At 31.8% G+C, this 26,964-nt stretch overlaps 2 protein-coding genes across 2 annotated transcripts in view; both read right to left on the bottom strand.

Annotated features, from left to right (window-relative positions):
• Positions 1–19,435, bottom strand: part of LOC123713087 (adipokinetic hormone/corazonin-related peptide receptor variant I) — a 41,332-nt gene extending 21,897 nt beyond the window's left edge. Inside the window, exon 1 of the mRNA XM_045666586.1 lies at positions 19,280–19,435. The gene's annotated coding sequence lies outside the window, so the exon portion shown is untranslated. The remainder of the gene's footprint in view (positions 1–19,279) is intronic.
• A 5,220-nt stretch (positions 19,436–24,655) lies between these two features.
• LOC123712774 (protein AATF) lies at positions 24,656–26,801 on the bottom strand. Its single transcript, XM_045666025.1, has 2 exons — positions 25,867–26,801; positions 24,656–25,545 (listed from the first exon to the last, which is right to left on the bottom strand). The coding sequence occupies exons 1-2, from the start codon at positions 26,604–26,606 to the stop codon at positions 24,681–24,683; spliced, it is 1,605 nt and encodes a 534-aa protein (XP_045521981.1). The 5' UTR covers positions 26,607–26,801; the 3' UTR covers positions 24,656–24,680.
• Between the last annotated feature and the right edge of the window lie 163 nt (positions 26,802–26,964).

Genomic DNA, 26,964 nt, shown 5'->3' with positions numbered 1-26,964 from the left:
TACAAAACAACCATTCGGACTTATGATTAAGTACCTGTGACCAATACTGTGTGGTCACAGGTTACAGGTGTGAATGAAAGGTAAATCTATTACCTATATGGCTTTTGCGACGGCAATACCCGGGCTGCGCCAGGGAAGATTCGCATCGCCCGATTTAAATCCATTAGATATTTTCTTTGGGGCTGTTTTATAGTTTATCAATATCGAACAAGGCAATTACGACAAAACTCGAATTTGCTGAGGTGCAAGCTATTAACAACAGACGTGCATTCCGTTCGCTATGTGGAAATTTTATAAGACGGTGCAGATTAAGTATTATGGTCAGAGGCAGGAATTTTAAGCATTTTGTTTTATTTTATAATCGTTGTTTTGTTTTTTCGTCCTAGAAAGAAATTACAGCCACTCATGGCCATGTATAATACAGGGTCACTTTACGGTAGAGTATTTTATTTAACAGTGTCGTCCGAAGTAAACATGAAGTTATGATTTGAGAAATTTACATTTCGTAAAACTTAATATTAGGTCCGTACATATGAAATTGGCGTTTTGTCGTACTGGCCACTTTGACCTCAAATACCTCATCTTTGGTTAGGAATTTCAAATTCAAATTTGTACAGCTATTTACTCATGTATTTTGTGCTTCGATGACCGTCATTCATTTATTTTTTTCTTCTGTTTTTTTTTCTGTTTGCGTCACTCATTTTACAAAATGGAAAACTTAAAGTATCGCATTATTTACGAGTACGAGTTCCGCCGTGGCACTAGTGCTGCGGAAACGACACGAAGGGTGAATAATGTGTATGGCGGTCATGTTGCAAAAGAAAACACAGTTCGTTTTTGGTTCCAACGTTTTCGATCGACCTTGCTCCAACAGATTACCATTTTTTTCGAAATTTGGACAACTTCTTGCAAGGGAAAAAATTTAACTCTGATGGGGCAGTCCAAATCGCCTTCACAGATTTTATTGATTCCCGTCCGACTGGTTTTTTTAGTAAAGGGATCAATGAACTACCTATTAGATGGCAAAAGTGCATGGAAAACAATGGTTCATACTTTGATTAATAAAATATATTATATTTAAAAATATTCGACTTTTTGTTCCTCCCATACAAAACGCCAATTTCATATGTAAGGACCTAATATTATCTTCAATACACCGAATAAATAGCATTTCTAACGCAAGGTCTAATCAGTACCAATCTAGTGGTATTCTCCCAAATATCATTGTTATAAAGATTTGACGGAATTTGCGATAAAATTAATTAATGAGTGGTGCTACAATATTTTCAGGTCTGGGCCTCAGATTTGTGTATATGTTTCATGATCATTTGTAAATATTAAATATTACCTATTTAAACTATGTCTATGGTAAGTGATTGGACACTTGACGCACCTACAATATTATTTCTTAACTTGACTTTGTTGGCAAAACACTATTAGTTTTACATCGTGATGAATACGTCAGTGGGCGTCTTGCGTCACAAATGGGCAGATCTCTTTAATTACAACACTGACCTAAATAATGTTGTTTGATATCTTAGCTATAATCAACTTTGACTAGTTATACTTAACGAAGCTATTCGTAATAATAAATATTTCAAAATATGCTACTTTCAATCCCAATTTTGAGTAATGACATCCCAATTTTTTACAATGTTGTCGATAAAATTAAAATAGTTTTACAGTTTAACCAACTTATTAAATTTCGGTTCAAAAATGTATTTCAAACTGAGGCAACTTTCAACATAATTAATTCATTTTTCTTGTATTATTTTTTTTTTTTGTTTACCTAAATATATATATATATATATATATAAACTAAATGTGTCTAAAGTAAATATATGTATACTCTGTAACTAAATCCATAGAATCGAAGACACAGATTATTCCCATTGAACAATCTTAACTAAACTATGGAAACTAATTAAACTTGCTCCAATTTCACCCTTTGGCAACACCAATAAATCATATTTCTCAAGAAATTCCGGGTTTCAGGACAATTCGATCGAAGTGAAATTGCCAATTACACGATTATTTTAACTCGCCCGGCTCAAAATGTGGTTAGGAAACCATTTTGTCGATTTTATTACTGTTTCGTCTCAACTTAGATTTATTTGCAATAAGGAATAATGTTTACTATATGTTTTTTGGTTTAACGTAAAATATTGTAAATATAGACAAAGCAGTTCAAACGAATGTCTTTTATAGTTTTCGTAATAAATGCGAAACGTTGCGTTATAATAAAAGTTAAACAATTATTATTCTTATTGATTATTTAATAATCAAATGAAAAGCAATAAGGGTAAATGTAAACGGTAAAAGCCTACCGCGAATTGATATTACATGTCATAAATATTATTATGCGAACAAACCAATCACTTCTGGCGTAAAAGATTTTAGGAAGAATATTGCAGGATGTTACCGTTTTGTTAAATAATAATTTGTTGCTCAACACTAAGGTGGATTGCAATAATAAATAGTTCAGAAGGTAGAAATGTAAAGCTATGGTCAACTATTAAATAATAATGAGTAAAAAAGGTTTTTGAGATATGCAAAAAATCTATCGTATTTTTGTAATATATCTCATTCATAAAAAACTTAGCGATTAAAAAGAGTGACGGAGAATTTATTGCCTGTTCTTCTCTTCGGTTCTATGCCCTTTATTTGAGAACTGGCAGTAAATGTAAAATTAGAAGCATTTAATGTATATTTCTTTTTTTGAGATTCATAAGTGTACATTGTGTTACCTATATGAATAAATGATTTTTGAATTTTGACATAACTTACGTACAATAGTTCAGTAAATTGTACACATTAATTACTAACCATGAACTTCTAAATCTCCAATTTCACTCAATTGCATTTCAATCAAAATTTGTCCAGATTAAATAATTCTTGATTATTTATGTATTTTTAATTTGGAGGTATTTGAGTAGTGTATTCAAAAAACTATGTTTTCCTAGCGGTCCTATATGTAAGTCAACAAAATTATAGTTTTAAAGAAAATATACACAAAATCTTGACTTTTTTTTGCGTTATTTATATTTGTTTAAATCATCGCATATTAAATAATAAGTAGTATCCGTAACTAAAGTAGTCATTCGTCCTTTTCGATCAAATAGTTCTGACACTGTGATAAAAAGAGACAGATTAATAGCTTGTATAGATGAGACTGTTTTAAAAAATACTTAATTCTACTTGAGTGAGGACAATATTAATTCTGATTTTTTACAAACAGTGATAATATTTTCTTTTTAAATCAAGATAGCAGCCCTACTGTCATGAATAAAAGTATCGGCTCTTGGAATTCCATTAGTTGCCGATAAAAGAGGGTGAACAATTTTGTGAATATGCGACGTGGGTCACATGGAATTCGATCACATTCTGGGTTTAAATGAAACCAATGTTGACGTCGATTACCAAAACTACTAAGCAAAGCGAAATCAATCATTTGCTTCAAACCTTTTTTTTTAATATTACATAAAATAAATATAGCAAGTAAGCTAAATGACGTAAATCGATTAATCGTATTAATAATCAGTTGGTGAATTTTTTGACCGATTTCGTGGCACCAGAGCTACGTGGGTTTATTTATTTATTTAAGTTTACCAAATTCAAACTCTTTTAACTAAAATATATGACAATTTTGGTAAACATAAATGTTACAAAAAATATAATCAAAATAAAATAAAAATACCAGCAATTTTTGTTACGCAGAAAGAAAATTAGGCAAAACAGTGGATTAGGTATGAGACAGGCTTTTAACAATGCTTTCTTTAAAACTGATCAGCCCACTACCAAATATAAATAGCTCCAGATAAGTACTGTTTAATCCGTTATAATAGCGATCAATTCAAAAGACAGGTGCCTAAACTCCTACGTTGGTTATTGCAGAATTTAGAAAATTCTGCCGATTTTACCCTTGGGATATGTAGGGGACGATAATGTTAATGTCCTGGTTTTCTATAGGAACGTAACACAGTTTGATAGCTGCGTAGACCTACGAAATATCATATTATATTCTTCATTAATATCTACTTCATTTCTATATTCTTAACTTTATTAACATATCAGAGACAATTAAGTTCTCAAATCAGCCATAGATCGGACGAGAAGAACTAGCGAGATACTCTATTTAATCGCCAAGTATTTTGTTTTACAAGAGGCTTGTACAAATGTTACTAAATTATATTATAGCTACCGTGTGCTACCTTCTAGACGTACAGTTTACTGATGCTAGAATGAATCTTTTTCTAAATTTTTTCCCAATATACACTCGGATGGATTGAAAAATTTGCTACTGGTTGGCCGTATACAGTGATTGCACAAAGCCTTCTCAAAATTGCCGAGTTCGATAAATCTTACGTTAAGGATAATCTTGAATAAAATATTAACAATGGCCCTTCGTTATCAAACGAAGCGAATTAATTAAATTAATTAATTGGTACTAGTGAAAAATAACAATCTTAATAATAACTAAGAGGTCAAATCTGAATCTCGGGGAAATAATAACTTTAAATATCGAAACTAAGTTTTTTATTCATTTTAAAACCGAAAACTTTCAATACATTTAATTTTTCCATCAGTTTATTTACGTTTAAAGAAATCTCCGTTTGGTTTCCATAAAACCATGGCTTTAATGTGGCGTGAACGTATACTGAAATGTAACTTAACCGAAAAGTTCATTATTATGGCGATCCTCAAACACAAACACTCATAATTTCAACACATTACGGTTGGCAAATTTTCACAGATTTTGGAAGCGCAAGGTGCGCTAACGTTTACGGTTAAACGTAAACGGTTTTTCGTTCGTATAATAATCGTTCGTCGGTTGATATAGATAATATTTTTTTACTATTATCTACACAAATGAGTGACTTAAACGGTTGACTAAATTGAATTGAAATATGAAAGACGCAGTTCGAAGGAGCACTTAAAACAAATTTCTAACTTTAACATATGATGGTATTTTGAACCTATTTGTTTATGAAAGGGCTCAGCGGATAAATTCTAGATTATTAATGAATTATATGCAGTTATTTGGGAGATTACAGCATATAATAAGCCCAAGTGAGCATTTAAACCCATTTTCCAAACAGTCCGAAACAGATTATCCAACAATTGAAATTTATTATGGAGAAAAATGTTTTTGATTTTATAATGGGTAATTGTGGTTAAGACGTCACGCTTTATCACTTTTAAACAAATGATTCCTTTTCAAAAACGAATTTCCTTCGGGAACTACAATATATAAGAAAAATCTTCATACATTTTACTGAGGGTGCTCATCCCGATTTTCTTTTGTTAGGAAGGAAAGGGTTGAAGTTGATATTGGAGTGAAATCCAGGTTATTGGGTCCTTTAAGTACTTTATATAAGCCAAAATACATAGTCATCATGTGGCAGAAATTTAAAAGTATTCGCAGGGATCTTACAAGAATTAGTTGGACATTAAACCTTTTATAATTAAGTAGCTGTACTGTTCCCGCACAATCAATGATATAAAAATAGGCATGCAATTGCCATAATAAAAACAATAGTTGAACTTAATATTTTTGTCAAAATAGAAACTCCCACGCTATAAAGGCACCTTGCCTATAAAAAACAATTTTTTGAATAAATAAATAAAGATGCTTTTTTAGAGTTATAACTGCTTCAAGGATATATTGTAAATATACTTTGAAATGCAAAAGTAATATCGTTTTGCATATTACTAGTCTAACCATAAATACTGTTACATAAAAACTTTTTTTTATCTATTCAATTATTTTGTATTTGGAACACTTATATCAATTTATAAACTTCTTTCGATTTTGCACCATTTCGGAATTTTTTTCATGTCCATTATCAAATTACAATATGGAATGGGGTGTTAAAGAAAATAGGATTGCAGTGATCGCACAAAGTGGGTATGCAACCGTCGGTCATATTACAAGCACTTCTAAAGCTTGGTATCAGCCGTATATTCGTATATCGTATTATCAGCATATACAAGAACAATTTGTCTGTCGAAGACCAAAAAAGATCGGGGTGGCCGCGTGCTCTTAGAACTACAAGGGCTGTTAATGCTTTTAAAGCCAGAATTCGTCGAAGCAAATAGGACTCTATCGCGTTATATAAAACAAGAAGCTCGGTGCTTATCGTTGATATACATGATATGCTCTAAATCAATCATTACAATTAAAAGAGATATCGATCAAAACGCCTTCTGTCGCGATACGCAGGCGAAAAGCACAATAATATTCTCTTTACCGATGTAAAAATTTTCACGATTGAAGAACACTACAATAAGCAAAATGATAAAGTGTACGCTCACAGTTCTAAAGAATGTGCTCAAGTGGTTGGTAAGGAACAACGTGGTCATCATCCTGCGTCAGTAATGGTTTGGTGGGGCGTGTCTCAAACCTTAAAACCTTTTAGCATTACACTTGATGAAAATATACATTGGACTTTCCAGTAGGATTCTGCACCTAGTCACAAAGCACGAACTCCCCAAGCCTGCCTTGAAACCAACGTTCCGAGCTGCTGAAGCGCTGAAGACTGGCCCTTATCTAGCCCAGACCTCAAGCCTTAAGACTTCAAATTATGGGCAGTTTTAGAGGACATAGCCTGCTCTAAACTCCATGGCGACATTGATTTTCTTAAAGAATCTTTGGAGCAAGCCAGAGTGGCGAAATTTCCCTTGGAAACGTTCGTAAATCCATAGATTCGTGGCCAAACAGATTAAAATCCTGTATAAAAGCCATTTCGAATACAATTTTTTTTTCTGAGAATAAATATGAAGGTATAAATTTTAATGTGAAAGAATTTCTCAAGTCAGTCCTTTAGTTTTGTAGCCTATTGAATACAAACACACAATCAAATGTTTCCTCTTTATAATATTAGTGTAGATAATAGTAAAGATAAACTTATTTCAGGTTGATGTATAGGACAATTCTTTGGGACCTGACTCAGTACTACATCTTTTCCCTTTACCAACGCCGAAGTTATAAAAAATAAGAAAACGAACATGGTCATTAAAAGATATCTTTTCAATACTTGTATACTACCTGCATTAACATATGGATCTCAAACTCGCTTACTAAAGCGCAGCATACAAAGCTACTGCGTACAGAGACGGATGGAACGCTGAATGATAAGGAAGGAAAGAATATACAAAAAATAAAGAATACATCATTAAGAAAACGGGAAAGAAACAAACAGAAAAAGAGAGCACGAATGTACTGGAGCCCAAGGTACATTCATGTACATACTTTGGTATATACCAAACCAACCAAAAGGAACCAGCATGGCAGAGAGTCGCACAGTGCAGACATGAATGGCGGAATTTGGATGAGGCCTTTGCCAAAAAAGGGGAACAGATCCCTTAAAAGAATGAGATGATAGAAAAAGAAATGTGTGCGCGTGTACTAGTGTACACACGTAAGAAGTGAAGAAACTTCTTTATGACCTTATTTTTTCTAAAAATGATATGCAACTTTACAGAAATTAGTTACATAAAGTATAACAAAAGGCTTTTATGTGCCGAAAAATGTGACGGTAATTTTTTTTCCAATGCCGATAAAGAAGTTTCACGTCAATATATGTGTTTAAGTTTAAAAGTATCAGTTATAAACTATTTTTGAAAGTATAGGAAAGTCCTACGAAAAAGAGAACTTATAAAATTTGACAACAAACAGTCTATTTTTCATTCTGCATTTCCGATATGACTCAGCTTTGAAGCAGAAGTTGGTATACGATTGATTTAAGTTTTAAATATTCATAATTGATCTACAAAAGAAGGTCGGTTCAATTGGACGTTTAATTAATTTCTCTAAACAAGCTGATAACCGTACGTCGGTCGTCGGGTCACCGCGCACTTTGATTCGCTGAGTAATTTTATCTCGAGAGACCGATAAATATCATTATAATTACCTAGTAAGTTTACGGATATTGGATATCTTTGTCGCATTTATAAACAAGGCTAAAATTATAAGCATTCAGTAATATTTGATATGTCATTTTCATTTTATTCCGACTTGTTGAGGAGGGATGGTGAAGAATTCCTTTAACCTAAAGGGAACCCTGGGAAGGGTCTAACCACTGACCGGCTCGAAGCCCTTCACGATTTCATCTAACTTGATATCATCGGAGTGAGATGTCGCTACAAACTTGAAAAAAGCAAAGGAGGAATACATTTGAAGAACTAAAGTTTTTTAAAGAAACAAGTTAATGCTCTCTAAAAACTAAATTTACCGTAAATGAGAATAAACTATCATATTTTAATATACAGTTGTTCAGGTTATTAAGGTAGTTTTGTCAGGCTACTAGGGTACAGGGAACTACGCATTCGCAACGAACTTTTTTTTCAATTAATAATAGCTTGCCATCGCTCGGCACACTGATACATGGTTAAAAGAACCACAATATACAATGTTAAATGTGACAAGCACTTATAGGCAAACATGACATACACGAAGAGATAATACAAATATGAAACAAAAGAAACATACAAATGGGGGGAGCAACTATGGTTCCAGACCTAGGTCAAGTTATCAGAATGCTCAATCTGGACAGGAGGAGGAGGGACAAATGGAATGATGCGATGCCTGGAGTATCTAGAGGGTATACGAAATTTTAATTTTGATAAAAGGTTGGGGCAACCAACCTGATTGTTAAATAGCTTAAATGTATACACATTAATTTGCAATTTAAAATGTCACTTGTCATATTTATTAAAAACTACCCCAGTGGCTTTAACATCGTGCGTTCGCGTAAATACTGCGTAGAATCAACAAATAAAAAAAAGACTCATCACCTACTTGTCTATAAAGAAAAAAGATCATGGAACAAACGCATATATGTGTATTCCCCAGTGAGGGTTGCAACAATAACGCTATATTATCTAACCCTAATAACAGGTAAATCTTGATTATAAATTTACTACAAATGATGTTGTTTTTCCTACAACGGCTAGTTACTATTTAATTTCCATATAAGCGTGTGTGATCTATTTGTTTCACGGCTTTTATGCTCGAATTTAGGTAAACAAATTATAATAACCTTTTTTACTCTTTTGATGTTTTTGCTAATGGACTTGAATGTAAAGCAGGATTATATTAACATTTTTCGCGTTTGATTTGACATTATCATCATAAAATAAATTTTATAAAGGTCGATTATAACTTTAATTTGCTATATATAATAAAGCAGTAGCGCTACAACCTTTTTTTGGTCTGGACCTCAGACTTCTGTATTATGATCATTTCTCAATCTAATAGGCAAGGAGGTGATCAGCTTTCTGTGCTTGACACAAGCCGTCGACTTTTTGGGTCAGTGTTTTCCTTCACCATTCGAGCAAATATTAAAAGCGCACATCGAAAGCCGGGGATCAAACTTACGACCTAAGGGATGAAAGTCGCACGCTGAAGCCACTCTAGCACACAGCGTAGACAACGCTGGTCAAAAAATCTATATTCTTCTCTAAAATTTAAAGATAAGAATCTAATACTAACAATTTTTTTTCTAAAAGTAAATTATAACCACAACGAGCAAGATGTATGTAAAGATGTAAGAAATTTAAAGTATGTAACAAAAAATTTGGTCTTTTTCATAATTTATCCTTCAAATTAGACGCGAATTTGGTAACAAATAGTATATTATAAGTACTTTCTCCAAAATTGCCCCCGTATTGTGACCTAAAAGTGTTTTACCCTAAGTTCGTTCGCACATCGCCCCCACAGAATACCTACGTTTTAAAATAGTCTTTTTTCAAGAGTCTCGTTTTTAAAGTATGTTTATAGAACTCTGCAAACATTATAATACAATATGGTGACACACGGTTTTAACTAGAGTATTTCTTTGAAATAATGGTTAAAAGACAAAATTCTACAGAGTGTACCTACTTGGAATAAATATCTACTACTTATGAAGGAGTATTTATCACATTTAATGATTACCCAAACTTGTCTTGGCGTTTAAAAGAGCGAAAGTGCAACATTGCTAAGTTGTCGTGTAGAACCTGTCATTTACCAAGTATTGATATCCAAATATTCATTTTTAGATTTTCTCATAACAAGGCCTCCTGGTAGTTTTTCATCATTAGTTTTGTAAAAGTTTTGACATTCATAAGCATGCGCTGAGACGCATCTAATCGCATAATCTGCCACACTTACTGCGTGCAAATTTGTCTTAAAAGGAATTTTAGATAGAAGTTACATACATTATGACATTTATAGTCAATTCTTGTATTATTGCATCGCTACATCACATTATTAAAATATATTATGACGTTATCAACTTAATATTAATTATAATGTTTCACCCAAATAATCATTAATAAGTTTTTTTTCAAGAGTAGTAGGTACATTAACCCTTCTTAAAAACTCTAGTAGGATGATCTTTTTAATATTTTTGGTAACTATAAACCTTGATTTTATACGAAACGTGTTTTACCTATATAATTCTAGATTATTTCTTTGCATAGCCAATTTCTCCTCGTGTCTACTTCATCAATAATCTATTCCTATTGATTTAAAAATAGTTATTATTTTGAGAACGAATAAGGACATTTCTTAAATATATATACAGGAAAGAGATAAAATTTTGAGCATCTTAAACAAAGGTAGGCAAATATCAAAATAGTTTGCTCCACAATATGCTACATCTTCTTTTAGCCTTAAATACCGTACTCTATTTACTTAGACTGAATTACCCAACCTATAATTCCATATCTAAGTATAGATGAAACATATGGATGATACGCAGCTAATACCGTATCATTGTAAGCAGTTTCCCTCAGTCGTTTTAACTCATAAACGAAGCTGTCTACTTTATTCTTAATTTTTTCAATATGTGGTTATTTAAAGTCTAATTACGAAGTTTCTAAAATTAATATCAAGTATCATACAGGGATACATGATTTAATAATTAAATCAAAGACTTTTCTAAGTTATAAAGGTATCATAGACTCCCATGTAGATTAAAAAATTACAAGAAAAAATTACATTCGTGTACATTGAAAACTTCTTTTATCCAGTGAAAAGCCAAAAGCTTACGGCTTACCTTGCCTCGGGCAGGGTTGAGCACACAATACAGAATATATTGCATGAGGAGGATTAATGGAGACATATGTACTTAAATGAATCCTTTTATACATAATTCATTATAAATTCATATACCTTACATATTATAGATATTACTTATATCCGGTTGACACCAGAATATTGTATTCTTGTAATATATGCTTTTTAAAATGTGTCATTCAAAGTCTAATTACGAAGTTTCTAAAATTAATATCAAGTATCATACAGGGATTATTACTTAATCAAGTTTATTGAATCGAAAAACTTTTTAAAGCCTGTATTATTTATTTAACTACATTTATACACAATCATTTCTTAACCAACATAGTAATAATAATAATAATAATAATTAAAAATTAACAAAAAGAAACTAGAACATATTTAAAAAGTTTGGTTCCATTGGCAGTGTTTTAATTTTATATTTATTATTTTTTAATTAATATTATTACTATTGTTGGTTGGTATTGTTGGTTAAGAAAATTGTTAACACTGTATACTTAAGTGTTTAAGAAAAATAATAATTTCAAATTAAAATAAACTAATAAAATAATATCTATAAGACATTTCCATTTGCAAAAATATAGCGAAGTTTTACTTGGCGTACATCACATTCTAAGATGAATGACCTCTCCTGGGCATTAAAATATTTTTAAAATCAACGAAAATATTCTACGTTTTACTTACAACGAAATTAACAGATTAGTCATTCGTAAACAACCTACTTTACTGTTATTAATAAAAAGATCATCATTGCCTAGACAAATAGAGGACATAAAAATAACGTTTTGTTTTTCTTTATAAATTTTACGTTACACGCAATAGACGTAGATGTAATATTTCATTAGATTTACATGAACATTTTACGAGATTTTCCGCTCATGTCATCCGTTGTCAATTGAACCTGTCGAATCATATCGGTAGATTGGATTTACTTCCAAGTTGTTTTTTCTGTGATTACTCTATCTAATCTCCACAAAATGCTATCAAAATAATAAATCGATAAATAATTTACTTTTATTTCCGTATCATTCTTTGTGACATAATTTTACAAGTTTTCAAATGTATGAAAAATTACAATACACTTTTTTATAGAAAAGGGGGGCAAACGAGCCTACGGGATGCCCAAAAAGGGCAGTAATGTCCATGGACACCCATTTTTGGTGGGTGCTTTGCCGTCCTTTGAGGGAGAAGTACACTCTTACTTTGAAAAGTTGGTGGTCGAATCTAGGATATAAATACAGTTATTGCAGTTAAAAGTTTATTACCAATACATATTCCGCATAATTATTGTTTATAAGATATTTGGGATTCGGTCATGCTGAATGAATTAAAAATATTTTGACGAACTTTAGCGATTCGAAGCCAAGTCTAATGTGTTTAATGATAACATTAAACCTAACAAGCAACATATATGGCAATGAAATCAAATAAGGCAGAAATCAAGCAAGCCTATGCCTAAAAGGAAATGGTTCCAACACTTAATTGGGGCTTGGGTACCATTGCGGGATGTGGGACATTGACAGTCCGTACAAATTAAATCAACTGCTCTTTCATCTGGAGACGTGGCCTGTGTTATAACTAAAAGCCAATTACTGAAACGTGAAGTTACGATTCATGTTATGAATATGACATTATATAAGTAGTGACAGCAAAATAGGCGTTATTTACACTGTATGAATGATGCTTATACTTATGATTCTCGTAATATTTACAGTTGATGTTTTGTTTTAAGTGTTTAAAATAATCTCTCTCTGTAAGTTACCCCGGTTTGTATTGTTAGGAACAGTATATATAAAAATTCCAATGATAATTTATTAATAATCATAACAATCATACAGAATTTACGATTAAGTTAGGGCCTGGTAGATAGTACTGGTGACCCCAGGGCTGGTGCTTTCCTCGCTCAAGTATCGCAATACAGCGAGGAAATGCTGCCAGCGTTACGGGCACATTCCCACAGGGACCATTACCATGACCATTTACTATATAGGTTAAGAAAATTGTAAATACTGTACAATATATATTAATTTAACATTACGAAATAAACACAGGTAAAAGTAATAACGTATATGTTTAACACTTATTCAAATTATTCTCGGGGAAATAATAGAGTTTTAATTGTAATACAATCCACTGTTTTCTGCTTAAAATTTAATCATTAAAACATACACAGAAATTTGCAAATTTGTTCGTCCAATGTCTCTATTGATCAAGTAAATAATGGTCATCAAAACATAAGTATAGCTATAATTTATCTCCAATGACTGTAATCCGATATCGAATAATGAAAAATGCTAACAAAATAAATTCAAAGTTACAACTTCTACAAAGTGTATTCTTTCTGTAACTATTTTAAGAATTATGTCCCCGTTGAGTTGCTTGTGGAAAGTACAGAAAACATTTAAAAAAGTGTGACTTTTGTCGGATTGCCTACAATAATAATAATACTATATTTCTCTATTAGTCACCCTGATTACAAATCGCATTTGCCAGTGAAAATCCCGAAAACCCAGACTATTCGATTATAGGGGAATCGCTGTAAACGGCCTGATAATGAGGATCGAATCAAGATATATCCATTAATTTTATTTTGGATTAACTGATACTTGCTGAGAAAGCTGCTCACAACGAATTCGGTACTATAAATGTCAGTTATTCCTCTTTACTGCAACGTCTATTGGACATAATTGTATCACATCCGGATTAAATGTATATACAGCAAATAATTGAAAACGTTAAGATGTTGACACCCCTGGTACTTTATTAAAATAATTACGATAATAAATCAGCTTCCACACACAGCATACATGAATTATTTCTTCGTAATTACTAATTAGTAATAATTGTTAAATCTAGACTACTCTTTACTTCGTTATGCTTTAAAATTTATTTACAAGTATCTCTGAGCGTAGTCACATTTCTGCGTCTATTTTGATAAAAATTAATTAAGTATGAGCATAAACAAAATTGTTTCATTAGTAAGTCAATCCATGACCTGCAGGCATCATGTCATTTTCATTAAGGCAGTTAGTGTTGTTATATAAGAAAAAAGTTAGCAATTGTTTTTTAAACTCAAAATATCTTTATTCACATAGGTAAACTAGTACACTTATGAACGTCAAAGAGAAGTTAAATTAATTGTAAATTTACATTTACTACCAGTTCGCAAGTCAAGGTCGTAGAGCACAAAACACAAACGTACCACAAACGTAAAAAGAAACAAACCAATTTCTATGTTTCTGCCTCTCAAAGTTCTCTTCAAATCTGTTGTCTGGTTCTATACAGTATACGGTAAGATTCTATATTGTATTGTAAAAGCAATGTAATTTGTGAGTATTTGCACTTATAAAGCGTTTAATTAAACATATTTAAGTTATATTAGTAATTAGAAAATGAAGCAGCGAATTCAATTAAAAAGTTATAAAACAAGTTGCGAACTTCAAATGGATAACGGACCGTTAAAAGGTTTTTTTTTAATACTGTTACGAAGACGGGTTGAATGAAATGATCTCGATTTTTTTTACATCTTGAAACTGAAACGTCATTTACGACTATTTCAATAGAGCTTCTATTACATATTAGATAATTTAAATTTATATAATTACGTCCGATTTCAGGATTATACCGCTTTCATGAAGGAACATTCTAGAGTGAACTTTCTAGGTGTGAGACACACCTAGAAAGACGAAATGATATGAGATGCGATATTTTAGAGTTCGAGGACAATCATTGAAACGCGACTAGAATATTCAGTTTTGACTGCAATTCCGAGAGATGAACATTGAAGAGATAAAAGTGCGAATAGTGAAGACAAGTGACGACAAGATCTATGAAGGCGTTAAGTGGACGTAATTAATGTGGTTAGCGACAGTGTTTTATGCATTTATTAGTTTGTTTGTATAATTGTATTGCATAATTGTGTATTTTTAGTACAATAAGATTCGTCGTTAATTACTTTAAAATAAACACTTGAAGAGATTTACGGCGTTTCTATCCAATCTCTAAGCTCGTAACATTACTATAATAATACCAGATATGTGGGATTTTTTATTAATTTAAATAGGTGTTCTGATATAATAACAATTAAATATACAGTATTTATAGAACCTTAACCTACGTAGTAGGTAATAATAAAAAATAAAAAATAAAAAATGAATAAATTAAATTTTAAACAAATTTTAATAGTTCCTGTGGCAGTGTACCTTTAACGCTAGCAGCATTTTCTCGATGTATTATATACTTATTCGTTGAGCGAGGAAAGCACCAGCTCTGGGGTCAACCGGTAATATCTACCAGGCGCCAACTTAAATCTTTTGTTAGCGCAAGTGTACTTGAACCCCACGGCCTTATAGTCTCTAATCGAAGTTGAAGGAAAGACTCTATTATTATTATATATATGAGCCGTTAGTATTTTCTTCTCTGAGGCCGCCCCTCTGAGCTTTGTTGCTTGCCGGGGAAGGTTAGGACAAACATAGTTTTATAATAGATAATATGAATATTATATAGAAAATCACACACATTTATAAATAAAATAATTTTAAACTTATACATGCAATGGCTCTCATCAACACAATGAGATGAGATATAAAAAAATTATATGAACGTCTAATAAAAGTTCAAATTACAATTTCCTTCGGTTCATATATATATTTCTTATACATTATACACACGTATATATGAAGAATACAAAGGCTATGCTTCGATGATTTCCAATTTCATAATCTACGCAGTACTATCGAAATAGCATCTATTTTTAAATCGACATATTAAATCGTGGGCTGTTCAGGAAAATTAGTCTCCAATATCGGCCAAGTACTGAGAAAGTTGAAAAACAAACTTTAAAAAGTTTATATAATTGATTACGAAGATGAATACTATGGAATTTTGGAAAATTGATTGTAAAATACGTAAAACTTCACTATCACTTGGAATATGGCTCGAACAATATGAGATTTATTCGTTATTATACGTGGGTAACACTGAAAATATTTGGAACGGGCCAGTTAGAAGCATTGCTAATTAATAATAGGTATAGTGTAGGTTAAAAAAATGTAAATTCTGTATATTTGATTGTTATGTTTAGTTACATGAATAAATTAACCATATTTATAAATACCAAGACATTATAAATACGGTTAATGAAATAAAGGAAAATATGTTAAAATATGCTTAGAGTATAATTGGTAATGGTGTAAAGCACTACGGGTGAAGCATCACCCGATATTTAATAAGAGATGCATAGAACTACGAAATACATATCTTCCAATAGACAAAAACTGTTATTAGGTATGAAAAGCAATAATACGTTCTAAAAATAAAACTACAATGACGAAATAAGTCAAGTTTCTGATATTTATTTATTATGTTATCAAATCAAGTAGTCACAAATAACTTTTATTCTACATATACTTGACAATGGATCAAGTCAGTGCGTAAGAATTAGATGAGAAGAAGGAGAACATCTTCGTTTCTCTAAAATGTTAAATCACTCGAAGCAAGAATCCAGCATAGAACGATATTCACAAGTATAATAAGTTCAGACTTTAAAGTCGTTAAGCTGTCTAATAAAAATATTATTTATTATTTTCTAACATTTTTATCAATTATTTTGGCTATGCAACTTCGGATATTAAGAATGAATCAGATAAATTACCTCTCTTTTTCTTTTAATCACCGAATTTTAATGAACTAAATTTCCTTTCTTTACAACGTGGTTCATTCCTTTTTGTCTTCCAACCATCTATATTATATACAAATATTTTATTTATAGATAATGTCAATATAGACTACTTAATTATAATCTTACCTACATTATTTATTACTTTTTACACTTATTAATTAATATCTAAATTTACATTTACTGTACTTAAATCCAGAGCTTAGAACGGACTAAAGCGAGACCTTTTATCGCCAAAATATCTATAAATATATAATAAAATATAATGATCTGACACAATATGTCCATACATATATATTTAAAAAAATCAAATCATCCCTTCAGAATTATTGGCGTAATAATAAATATGGCAAGACATCAAAGTCATAATGAAAAGGGGAGCTGATCACGTGGCGGCATGTCAGAGCCAAACATATTGGGTATCAAAATCAACATTCACGCGCTCTGATATGCTTGTAAAATGTATTCATAGCAAGGTCTAAAGCTGAGCAAACTTATGACGCACTGAAATTTTTTACCAGGTTTTGGTAAGGATATAAAAAAGGACATGTTTGTTGATATGTTTATTATTACGATTACATAAAAATACCTTAACATATTATATTTCACTAACTTTTTGATTAAAGTTAAAAAATACATTCTTATTATAGATTTCATACATCATCAGAGTTAGGTATTTCATATTTTCAACTCTTTTGCATAATTTATAATGTATAATATAAAATGTGGCAAAATACAAAACTGTCTTAAAAATGAGAAAACAAAATGTATTTTTTCGGTATTACAACTTAAAGATTGAAATAGCTCAAAGTGTTTAAATAATTGTTCTAATTCGAATGCGTCAACTTCAACCCTTTTACAAACTTCTTAATATAAGGGACCTCTGAATTTAAAATGGACGTACGACAAAATCCTCTTACTAAGACTAAAACATCACGTTTTAAACACTGTTCATTAGCAGATTCGATTACTAACCTTTAAACCCAACCTTTTTGTCGTAAACAAGTTACAAAACACGAGGACTTTGTAATTAAAAAGCGATGTAGTATCAATATTGCCTAAAAGTAGTAGATTACTCACAAAATTGATGTGGTTATTAAACTAGACGCAACCATCTCTCTGGCTCAGAGATGAGCTAGCTTAATCTGTTGTTATTCCATTAGACTGCCGCGGAAATAGTAAACATCTCCATCTTGGAATCACAAAACACATACCTTTGTTTCTTTAAAGACAGGCGCAATGGAATTTAACGTTTATTTATTTATTAGCAATGCCGTTTGTTATTAATTTGGTCATAGTCTGATGTTATACAACACCGAAAATAATTTCAATTCGAGAGAATTCTTACGATCAATGCGGTGAAACAAACTTTACAGCTTTTTAGCATTGGTATAAATTGTAGCTATAATAAGATTTGATTTTGTAAAAAATAAAAGGATTTTTATTTGATTATGTAGATAGTAGTCTGGTAATATTTGCATAGGAAAGTTCTTTTTTTACTTCATAAGAACGTCGAAATAATTACCAGACGAAATAGATTAATAAATGATTAAACACTAAATAAAAGAGAGCTACGAAGAAGAATACTGGAAACATGGCGAGAAAAGTAAAACAATATTTTTTCCTGTCTGTGTGTTTTATGTACCTTCATTTACTTCGTTGCAAAGACATACGACAGAGAGTTCTAATTAAGGTCCTCTAGTAAGGGTACTACGCACAATCGTCGCAAACACACAACAAAAGAGATTAACACCGGACCCTGGATTTTTGTATCTGTATAAAACAAATGTCAAAAACCTTGATAGATAAAACTAACGTTACTTGAGAGAAAGGATAGATGCTATCTGTGTTACAAGTATGTGGACAAAACGTATGAGCAAACACGGTACCTGAAAACCGCAACACCTCTTCATAACACACAACACAAGCTTGTTTAATTTTGTACCACGAATTCGAGCAACATTTATTTCTTTAGTATATTTCATTGCAATTCAGTGCACGCGGTACCTTTCATGCCTTTCATGTTTTCATATCGTCATTATATCAATTTTGCATGTGTTTGAAGTTAGTACATCATCGCATTTATTAATAACAGCTTTATAGTACGTAACTACGCAACATTACCGGTGATTACTTTTAAATAAACGACTGTTTTGCGGATATTAAATATAATTTCTGCGAAGTATGTATAACTATGTTACCTATAACCTCTAGGTTATAGGTAACAGATTTTGTGTTTTTATGTAATAGAATATAAGTAAATAAGTATATTAATACGTATTGTATTAATATTAGAATTATTAGTTTAATGAATGATGTAATAACCATAAAACAGTAGTCTGAATTCTTAATTTTTAAGATGATGATTTTTGAGATCTTCATTAACAAGTTTAAGTTATAAGTTTGTATTGTTTGTTTGTATAACGATAATCTATAAGATAACTTTTAAAATTGATATTGAAACCTATCTTAATTTCGTTTATTACTTGTACAGCGAGATATTATAATAAAAACATTTACTGAAAATTCTGACAACTCACCAAAAAGTTTCAACATCCGGATAACAATACTTCACTTGAGTTTCACTGCACTTAGCTCTTCAAAATGTTAGAATGTTCGGAATTGTCACTCACTTCGTAAGAGGCGTTTGTGTGACACGCGCGTGGGCTCAGCACTGGATTGCTACTGGTAGCAAGCCGCCCGCCCGCCCAGATCTTATCGTGGGTTAAAGGGCGCAAGTCTTAATCTATCGCGGTAGATAATTTTTAATAACATGTTTGTTATTATATATGACAAATTCTCCTTAATGTTTTACGATTACACTGTGGTACGAAATAATAAATGGTAATTTAATTGCGTCGTAAATGCATTTATGTGTTAAACGATAAAAACTCTAAGAGAACCGAATCTTGAATCGTAATAGATACGTAAACTCTTTGGTTGTTATTATTATTATTTATTATAAGGATGCACTTAATCGCCTTTCGTTCTTGGCTCACGACATCCAATCCCTGAGGACACCCCATTGCCATCAATTGTTTCACTTGGTGGTCTCGTAAACACGACTTAATGATCTGTCTGCAACTGTACACTATTGCACATAAAGGTCACCCATTAAAAATCAATTTTTTTAAGTCTGTTTGCGCTAAATCGGTGTCTGTCAAAGGAGGATGATAATTGTCGATTCAACATGTTAATGGTAATGGAATGGTCATTCGAACCGGAGATGGTAGTTTCGGCGTAATGGCGCAAGGATGTCGCGTGTATCCACTTTTAAGGTTCATAGATCGAAGTTGCAATATTTGTTTAACGTACCGCTCGCCGATAATATATACTATGAACCCGGTCAGGTTGATAAAATATCCGTCACAAAATAGCAGCCATCACTGAGTCCACCTGCCGAGCCGTCATAAGTAATTACATCATTCGATTACATAAGTGCCGCAAACGCGAATTTTAAGAAATAAATTCCCAAAATGTGTAGTTTAATAATGAATAAACACTTTTTTAATACACGACTTACTTTTTTTTAAAATCGTTCAACTAAATATGAACTTTCCTTTGAGACCTTGTATATCTCTATGTTTTACTTAACGTGCAATTTAACGTGTAAACCACTATTGGAATAAATGATTTTACTTTGATATGTTGATCGGTGCGCAGCTGTTTACGTGTCGTATCCTGGTATGCCTGATACTGTTCAAACCACATTTGGTTTTATTTTAATGGGTTAAGCGCTCATTTTACCTTCAAACTTTAATATAAAAAGTTCGTCGGGTTTATGCGCTTACTCGAGTATCCCTTTAAAAAAAAATTGTATACATTTTTTGGAGAAATTCTTGCGAAAACCGTGAGGTGCCGCCATTGGGTTCATCTATGGACAAGGCTAAAAGGCAGTTTATGTCACTCTAACGTAAATTACGTATACAGTTATCGCCTACTTACGCCTACTTATCGCCAGGCATACGAATATCTGGAATATCCCGAAATGGCTTATTTTTCTCCTGTTTTCGTGAGTCATCTTTATAGATGCACCATTCTGACTGCTGTTGCTCGATTCCAACGCGAAGACTGATAATAACATATCAATTAATGATATTTTACGCGTCGGTCCCAACTTACAGCCTGACTTATTCGTAGTTCACCTTTGGGTTAGAACTTTCCCATACACATTTTGCGCTGACGTTAAACAGATGTATCTACAATAGAAAACCCTTCCTGAATATAATAAATATCAATGTGTTTATTATAGATTTGATCCATCTGATCCGTTACAATTATTTGAATTTAAGCGCGTTTGTTTTGAATTTTCTTCAAGCGCTTCGGACTTTAAAACAGCTAGCCGATAATGAAAGGGATCCTGGAAATTATTATATGGACGATATTTGCTGTAGTTCAGAGTCGATTCCCGAAGTTGAAGTAGGATACTTCTGAGCTCATTAAAATGTTTTCAGCTGGTGAGTTTGATCTTTTAGAATGGTCAAGTAATTCGGAAAAGTTACTTTCTTTTTTTACCCTCAAATCATTTGCATCCGCAAGCAGTTCATTTTGACTCAAATAAGTGTCATAAAGTTTTAGGTGTGAAGTGGGATTCAAATTCAGATACCTTCTCGTTCGAAGTAAACAACTTAACTGATGTTACAGCAACTAAGCGTAATATGCTTTCTATCATTGCCTGTTTATGGACGTTCTAGGTTTAGCCGCACCTTTTATACTATACGTAAAACTTCTAATAAAGAAGCTTTGGCTTTTAAATCTGGACTGGAATGAGATTGCTCCTCCTCATAAAATTTCACTATAAAAAAATTAATAATCTAAAGCATGGAAGAAATTTTATAGTGATCTACAAGTACCACGTCATATTAGGCGTAACTAAAACATCTTAACCCATACTGTTGGCATATTGTGATGCCAGCGAAAACGCCTACGGTGCCGTAATTTATCTATGTGTACAATCTGATGGAAATAATACTATCCGTATATTGTATAGTAAATCTAGGATTTCACCTCTGAAAGTAGTTTCTTTAGCTCGACTTGAACTCTGTGCCGCTCACCTCATGACAAAATTAATATCTGCCGTGACACGTGCCTTTCAAAAACAATTTTCTGTGCATCGAGTAGTCGCTATGTCTGATTCAACGATTGCGTTAAACTGGATAAATTTCAGTCCCCATCGCTTAAAGACATTTGTAGCCAATGGAGTTCCGAAAATTCAGGAAGTTTTATCTGCTAAAAAATTCTACCACATTTCCGGAAAAACCAATCCTGCCAATTGTTAAGGAAGTGAACAAATGTATAGTTGCGTATTTAGATGTCTAGTGACAAGAGCAATTCACTTAGATACCGCAACTGATTTAAGCACTAACTCATTTTTGACCGCTTTAAAGCGTTTTATGTCACGCAAAGGTCCAATCCAAATTTCCAATTTTTTGTTGGTGCACGTTCCTGTTTAAGTGACCTCCAATACTTCATTTTTGCTAACTCATTCAATGGGGACTTTCGCTCCATACGTATGAAAGAAAATCGTATTACAGCAAATGTGTGACGACACATTTATTCCGCGTAATAGGTAAGCAACTGTTATCTTATGAGGAGTTCTTAACGGTTTTAAGCCAAATAGAAGCACTTCTTAATTCCAGGCCTTTAGGCATACTAAGTGAAGATCCTAGTGAACCAAGTCCCTTGACTTATCCTGGTAAAGATGGTACTCATGTCGCATTAATTCGTACCGAACCATAAGCCTCCTAATCATTTTGATATTGAACTAGCCGGCAATGAAATGTGTGTGATATTCGCGTTAATAGAAGATAAAGCATTTAATTTGCTAATAAGTGAATGTTCCAATACAAAACAAACGATGAGTATATTTCGTCAATTAAAACAGACAGGTCTTGTCAATATTATATTCTCTATTTATTAAAATCAAATACACTTTGAGCCATTCCCCAGAGCATAAGCGTAAGATAGTTCGCCTGACATTTTAACGAATATAACATTTAAAGCGTTTTCTGGTTCAATTTACTTGGCTTGATTTATTCAACGCATTTCAGTCGGTGGCCTTAAGTTTTATTCCTCGAAAAAGAAATTGTTAACGTTTTAGTGTTCAAAAGTAAACTATTAGTTAACGAGATAAAAATTGTTTAATATTGTTAATCTCGTATAAGCAAGAATATATTTTTTCATAATTATAAATACAATACAATAAGTATAGTGTTTCTCGCCTCTAGATTGTCATTGTGAGTTATGAAATCGTTGATCATGTAACGTTATTTTTTGTGAATTTCTGTTCAAAACAACAAAAAACTAAGTTTAAAGAATCAAGGGTATCATCCTCAATTATGTACTTATCAACAAAAAAAGTCGAATGTAAGTTGAAAGGTTATCAGTGACTATTTTGCATGAGAATCCGTCATCTTAAAATGTAGTTTTTCTTATACTTTTAATCTATATTTTGGTTAGGTAGAGTTTTCCGATTTTTTTATGTCCGTTTAATTTTGATTATTGTTTATTTTTTCACTGGTTTTCAAATTCATCTTTACGTTCAATTTTAATTAATTCTCATTTTTTCAATTAGATTCCAGTATTTATTTTGCTGATGCCGCCATATAAAGTCAAAAGAAGAGCATTTCTTAAAACAAATTATCATAATTACTGTATTTCAACACAAAGCTAAAATTGGGTTGTATTTTAGTTTTTTTCCGGGATAAGGACTAGGACTAGATTCGCCGACATATCGAACAAAAATAAACATATTTTTATACTCAGATTTTTTTATGAAAAGCAAAAGCCATGGTGTGCCATAAATAAGACACATTTCATAAACGATGTCAGTTAATAAATAAATCATAATGCATTTAGACTATTTATTTACAGCACATTAGTACCATTTACAAGCTTCTAATTATTGAAAAATAAATAAGTACGATGGTAACATCCTATATCTAATTTAAATGCGAGTTGAAAGAAGTCATGTTATTTAGATTGTAAGAAAATTCTAGATTTGAATAGATTGACTCAGGTCAACAGGTTTCTTCAAAGATAATTAATGGTCCCACAGTGACTTCGCATGATGATCATTATATAATAGCTACTGCCCGCCAGTTCAATGTGATAAAACGTCTGTATAACAATAAAGCTAAACCTTTATCCTATGCAACATAAGATAAACATTCGAATGAGGCAGTGATTTTTGGTAAGTTACGGTCCTCAAAATTATCAAAGACAGAAAGAGAGATTTTAGAGAATTACACGGTATTAAGTCAAATCAAATCAAAATGTATTTGTTCATATTGGTACACTTGTAAACATCCATATTTAAAAAAGAAAAGTCTAAATTTACATTTAATACCAGTTCAAGGGCATACAGCGGGCTAGTCCCCAACAACATCAGGTTAAAGTTTATTTCAATATTCTGTACTGGCTGTATTTAAAGAAACAAAATATGTCATTTGTTGCCTTAATTGAAATACGTCGCAATGTACAAGTGCCGTAGGAAAAAGTTACAATGATTGAACTACAATTTCTCACTTTTCATTTTTAAACTAGCGGACCCTACAGACGTAGTGATGCAAGGAAAAAGGAAGTGATGCAGCGCCATCTGCCGGGCTGATTTGTGAATCTAAGCAATCCAGGGCGCCATTTAAACGCATACAAACAAATTCAAATCGGTCAAGACGCTTAAGAGCAATTCAGTGACATACACACATACAGTAGAATTATATATAAATAATGATAATAATACAGCAAAAACTAAGTAAAGTAATCTATTGTTTATTCAATAGTAATACCAAAATATAATTTGCCAAGTAATAAGGTTGTTTTAAATAGTAATTTAAGGTTCTCATTGTGCAGTCAGAAAATATTACATAAATATAATTTACAGTCTTATTACAAGTATAGAAAAAGAAAATAGGTAATTCAATAAGAATAATAAAGTGAATCTCATTTATTATCTAAATCAACATTTAGCCCGACATTGTTATGTTCAAACAATTTACCAAACAGTGAACTATATAATTCATCAGTACTTTCATCATTCCACTTTGTCCCTTTCTCCGATGCCATATAACTGACCAAGGGGTTATGTACAACATATTTGATCTTTCTCCCCTTAGTAGCTTTTGTGTCCACCTTTCTTTTCATTTTACTTCTCATTTGTTGCAATGATATCCATTGACGACTTAACTGTACAGGATCTGTAATATCAGCTGATTTACATTCAATCAATTCTCTTAAAAGTTGGTGGTAGAAATCACTGTCATCAAATATTTCTGTAATGTATTCATCATCATCTTTTCTATTTTTAGTTGTAGGGTTTATTTCAGAGCCTTCTTTGGATTCTTCCTTTTTATAGCCAATGATTTCATATTCAGATCGCTTAAGCTGAGTTCTCTTAATAAGTTTTTCTCGATCAGAGAGAATGAAAGATATCTGTTGAAGGATAGTATTTGTTGGTGCAGTTTTGATATTTGCCGCTGTTGCTATTCTAGTCTTTTCATTCCATTTTTGTATTGTAGAATCTCTAAATTGCTTAAATTGCTTATGAGCAGTTACAATCTCCTTTTCAAAGTCCCCAAGTTTACGTTTTTTAGGTAACTTTTTAATTATTGTTTCATTTATTTTACTATTACCAATAGATTTTTCTGATTCTGTGTCAGATGGAATTTCTTCATTATCTGTATCACTTGGAATTTCTTCATCACTTTCTTCTTTCGTTTGTTTTCCATTAGTGACCTGCTTTGCTTTTACAGATAAAGCTTTTGTTTCAGGAAATTTGCTTAGCATTAAATTCTGAAGTGTTATAAATCTGAAAAGATCAAAAAGGGGTTAAAGTTTTAAGAATTTATGTTTTGACTGTAAGTAGAAAAAAATTTAGTACATCGCTCACATAATATACTAATTATATACATATAGTATAATAATTTATTACATTAAGAACAATGTTACGAAATTTGTTATCGCTATTATAAATATATATTTTCAATAAAGTATTTTAATTTAATAATAATTTATTTTCTCCCATATAACATTTGCAACTATAAATAAAATTACAGTTGAGAAGGTTGAATTATTTATGAATAGTAGAGGATTATCTCCTAAACAAGTAAAAAAGATATTCAAAACTTACTTTTCTAAGAGAGTTGAAATGTTTCTAATCGTTGCATTGCTCTCCTCAACAAAATCATTTTTATTCTTCATCTTTTCATATATATCATTCATTGGCATCATATTAGCATTATTAATGCATCGTTGTAGATGTATCCTCATTTCTAAAAGTCCTTCCCATAACAATAATTGGTTCCTTACACATATGCCTTTCTTTGCTTCCTCTGATACATCCTGCTTTTTAATATGCTCAAAATTTTCTTTCATGGGCTCTTCAAGTTGACTTATATCATATCCTTCTCCTCCGCCATCTTCATTATCAGAACCGTCATCAGTCCCGCTATTTGATGATTCTGCATCAGAATCACTTTGCAGTTGTTTTTGAAACTTTGTTATGCTGTAATCATCACTTTCATCTCCTTCGTCTGACGCCTGTTTGCTGTGCTCATTACTTCCATGGACGATATCGTTTTCACTATCTTCCAAAGAGTCTTCAGCTTCTTCTTCACTATCCTTCTTTGCCACTACTTCACCTTCATACTTTTTACTTATATCACTAAGTAAGTTAATGTTTTGCTTCCTAAAGTCACTAATCGTAGCGTCATCTTCGTCTGAAGAACTATAATCAACACGTGAAACCGTACTAGGTTTTGATCCGAATATGTGATCATCTTCAATATCCGCTCGTGGTTTTAATGTTAAGGAATCTGCGATTTTATCGGATAGTGTCTGTTTTGAAGGTTTTTTTATTTTATATTTCATGATTTTCGAGGTAATTTTGTGCTATGTGAATTTTATTATTTTAGGTAATATTTTATTTCTAATGAATCTAATCTTCAACCATAACTCGTAAGTAATAATGACACGAGCTTACAACGTGCTTCTGACATTCCAACTTCGAGTTTTGACATTCCATTGAATCCTTCCAATCCTTTTTTAGAAGTAATTAAAGTCGGCGTAAAAAGAAGTTGTAATAACATATTGATTATATAAACACCGGGTAGAAATCTGAAAGAAACTTGGAAAACAATGATAAAAATAAAAGCCCTATAAACAGAATTTAAAGAATGGTCGTTTTGTATGGAGCTTAGTTTTTGTCAGTTGTCAAATATCATACGAC

The sequence above is a fragment of the Pieris brassicae genome, chromosome 8 (assembly GCF_905147105.1).
Source record: "Pieris brassicae chromosome 8, ilPieBrab1.1, whole genome shotgun sequence".
NCBI classification, from domain to species: Eukaryota; Metazoa; Arthropoda; class Insecta; order Lepidoptera; family Pieridae; genus Pieris; species Pieris brassicae.
Note: the sequence above shows the minus strand (reverse complement) of the source record. Positions and strands in the feature narration are given on the sequence as shown.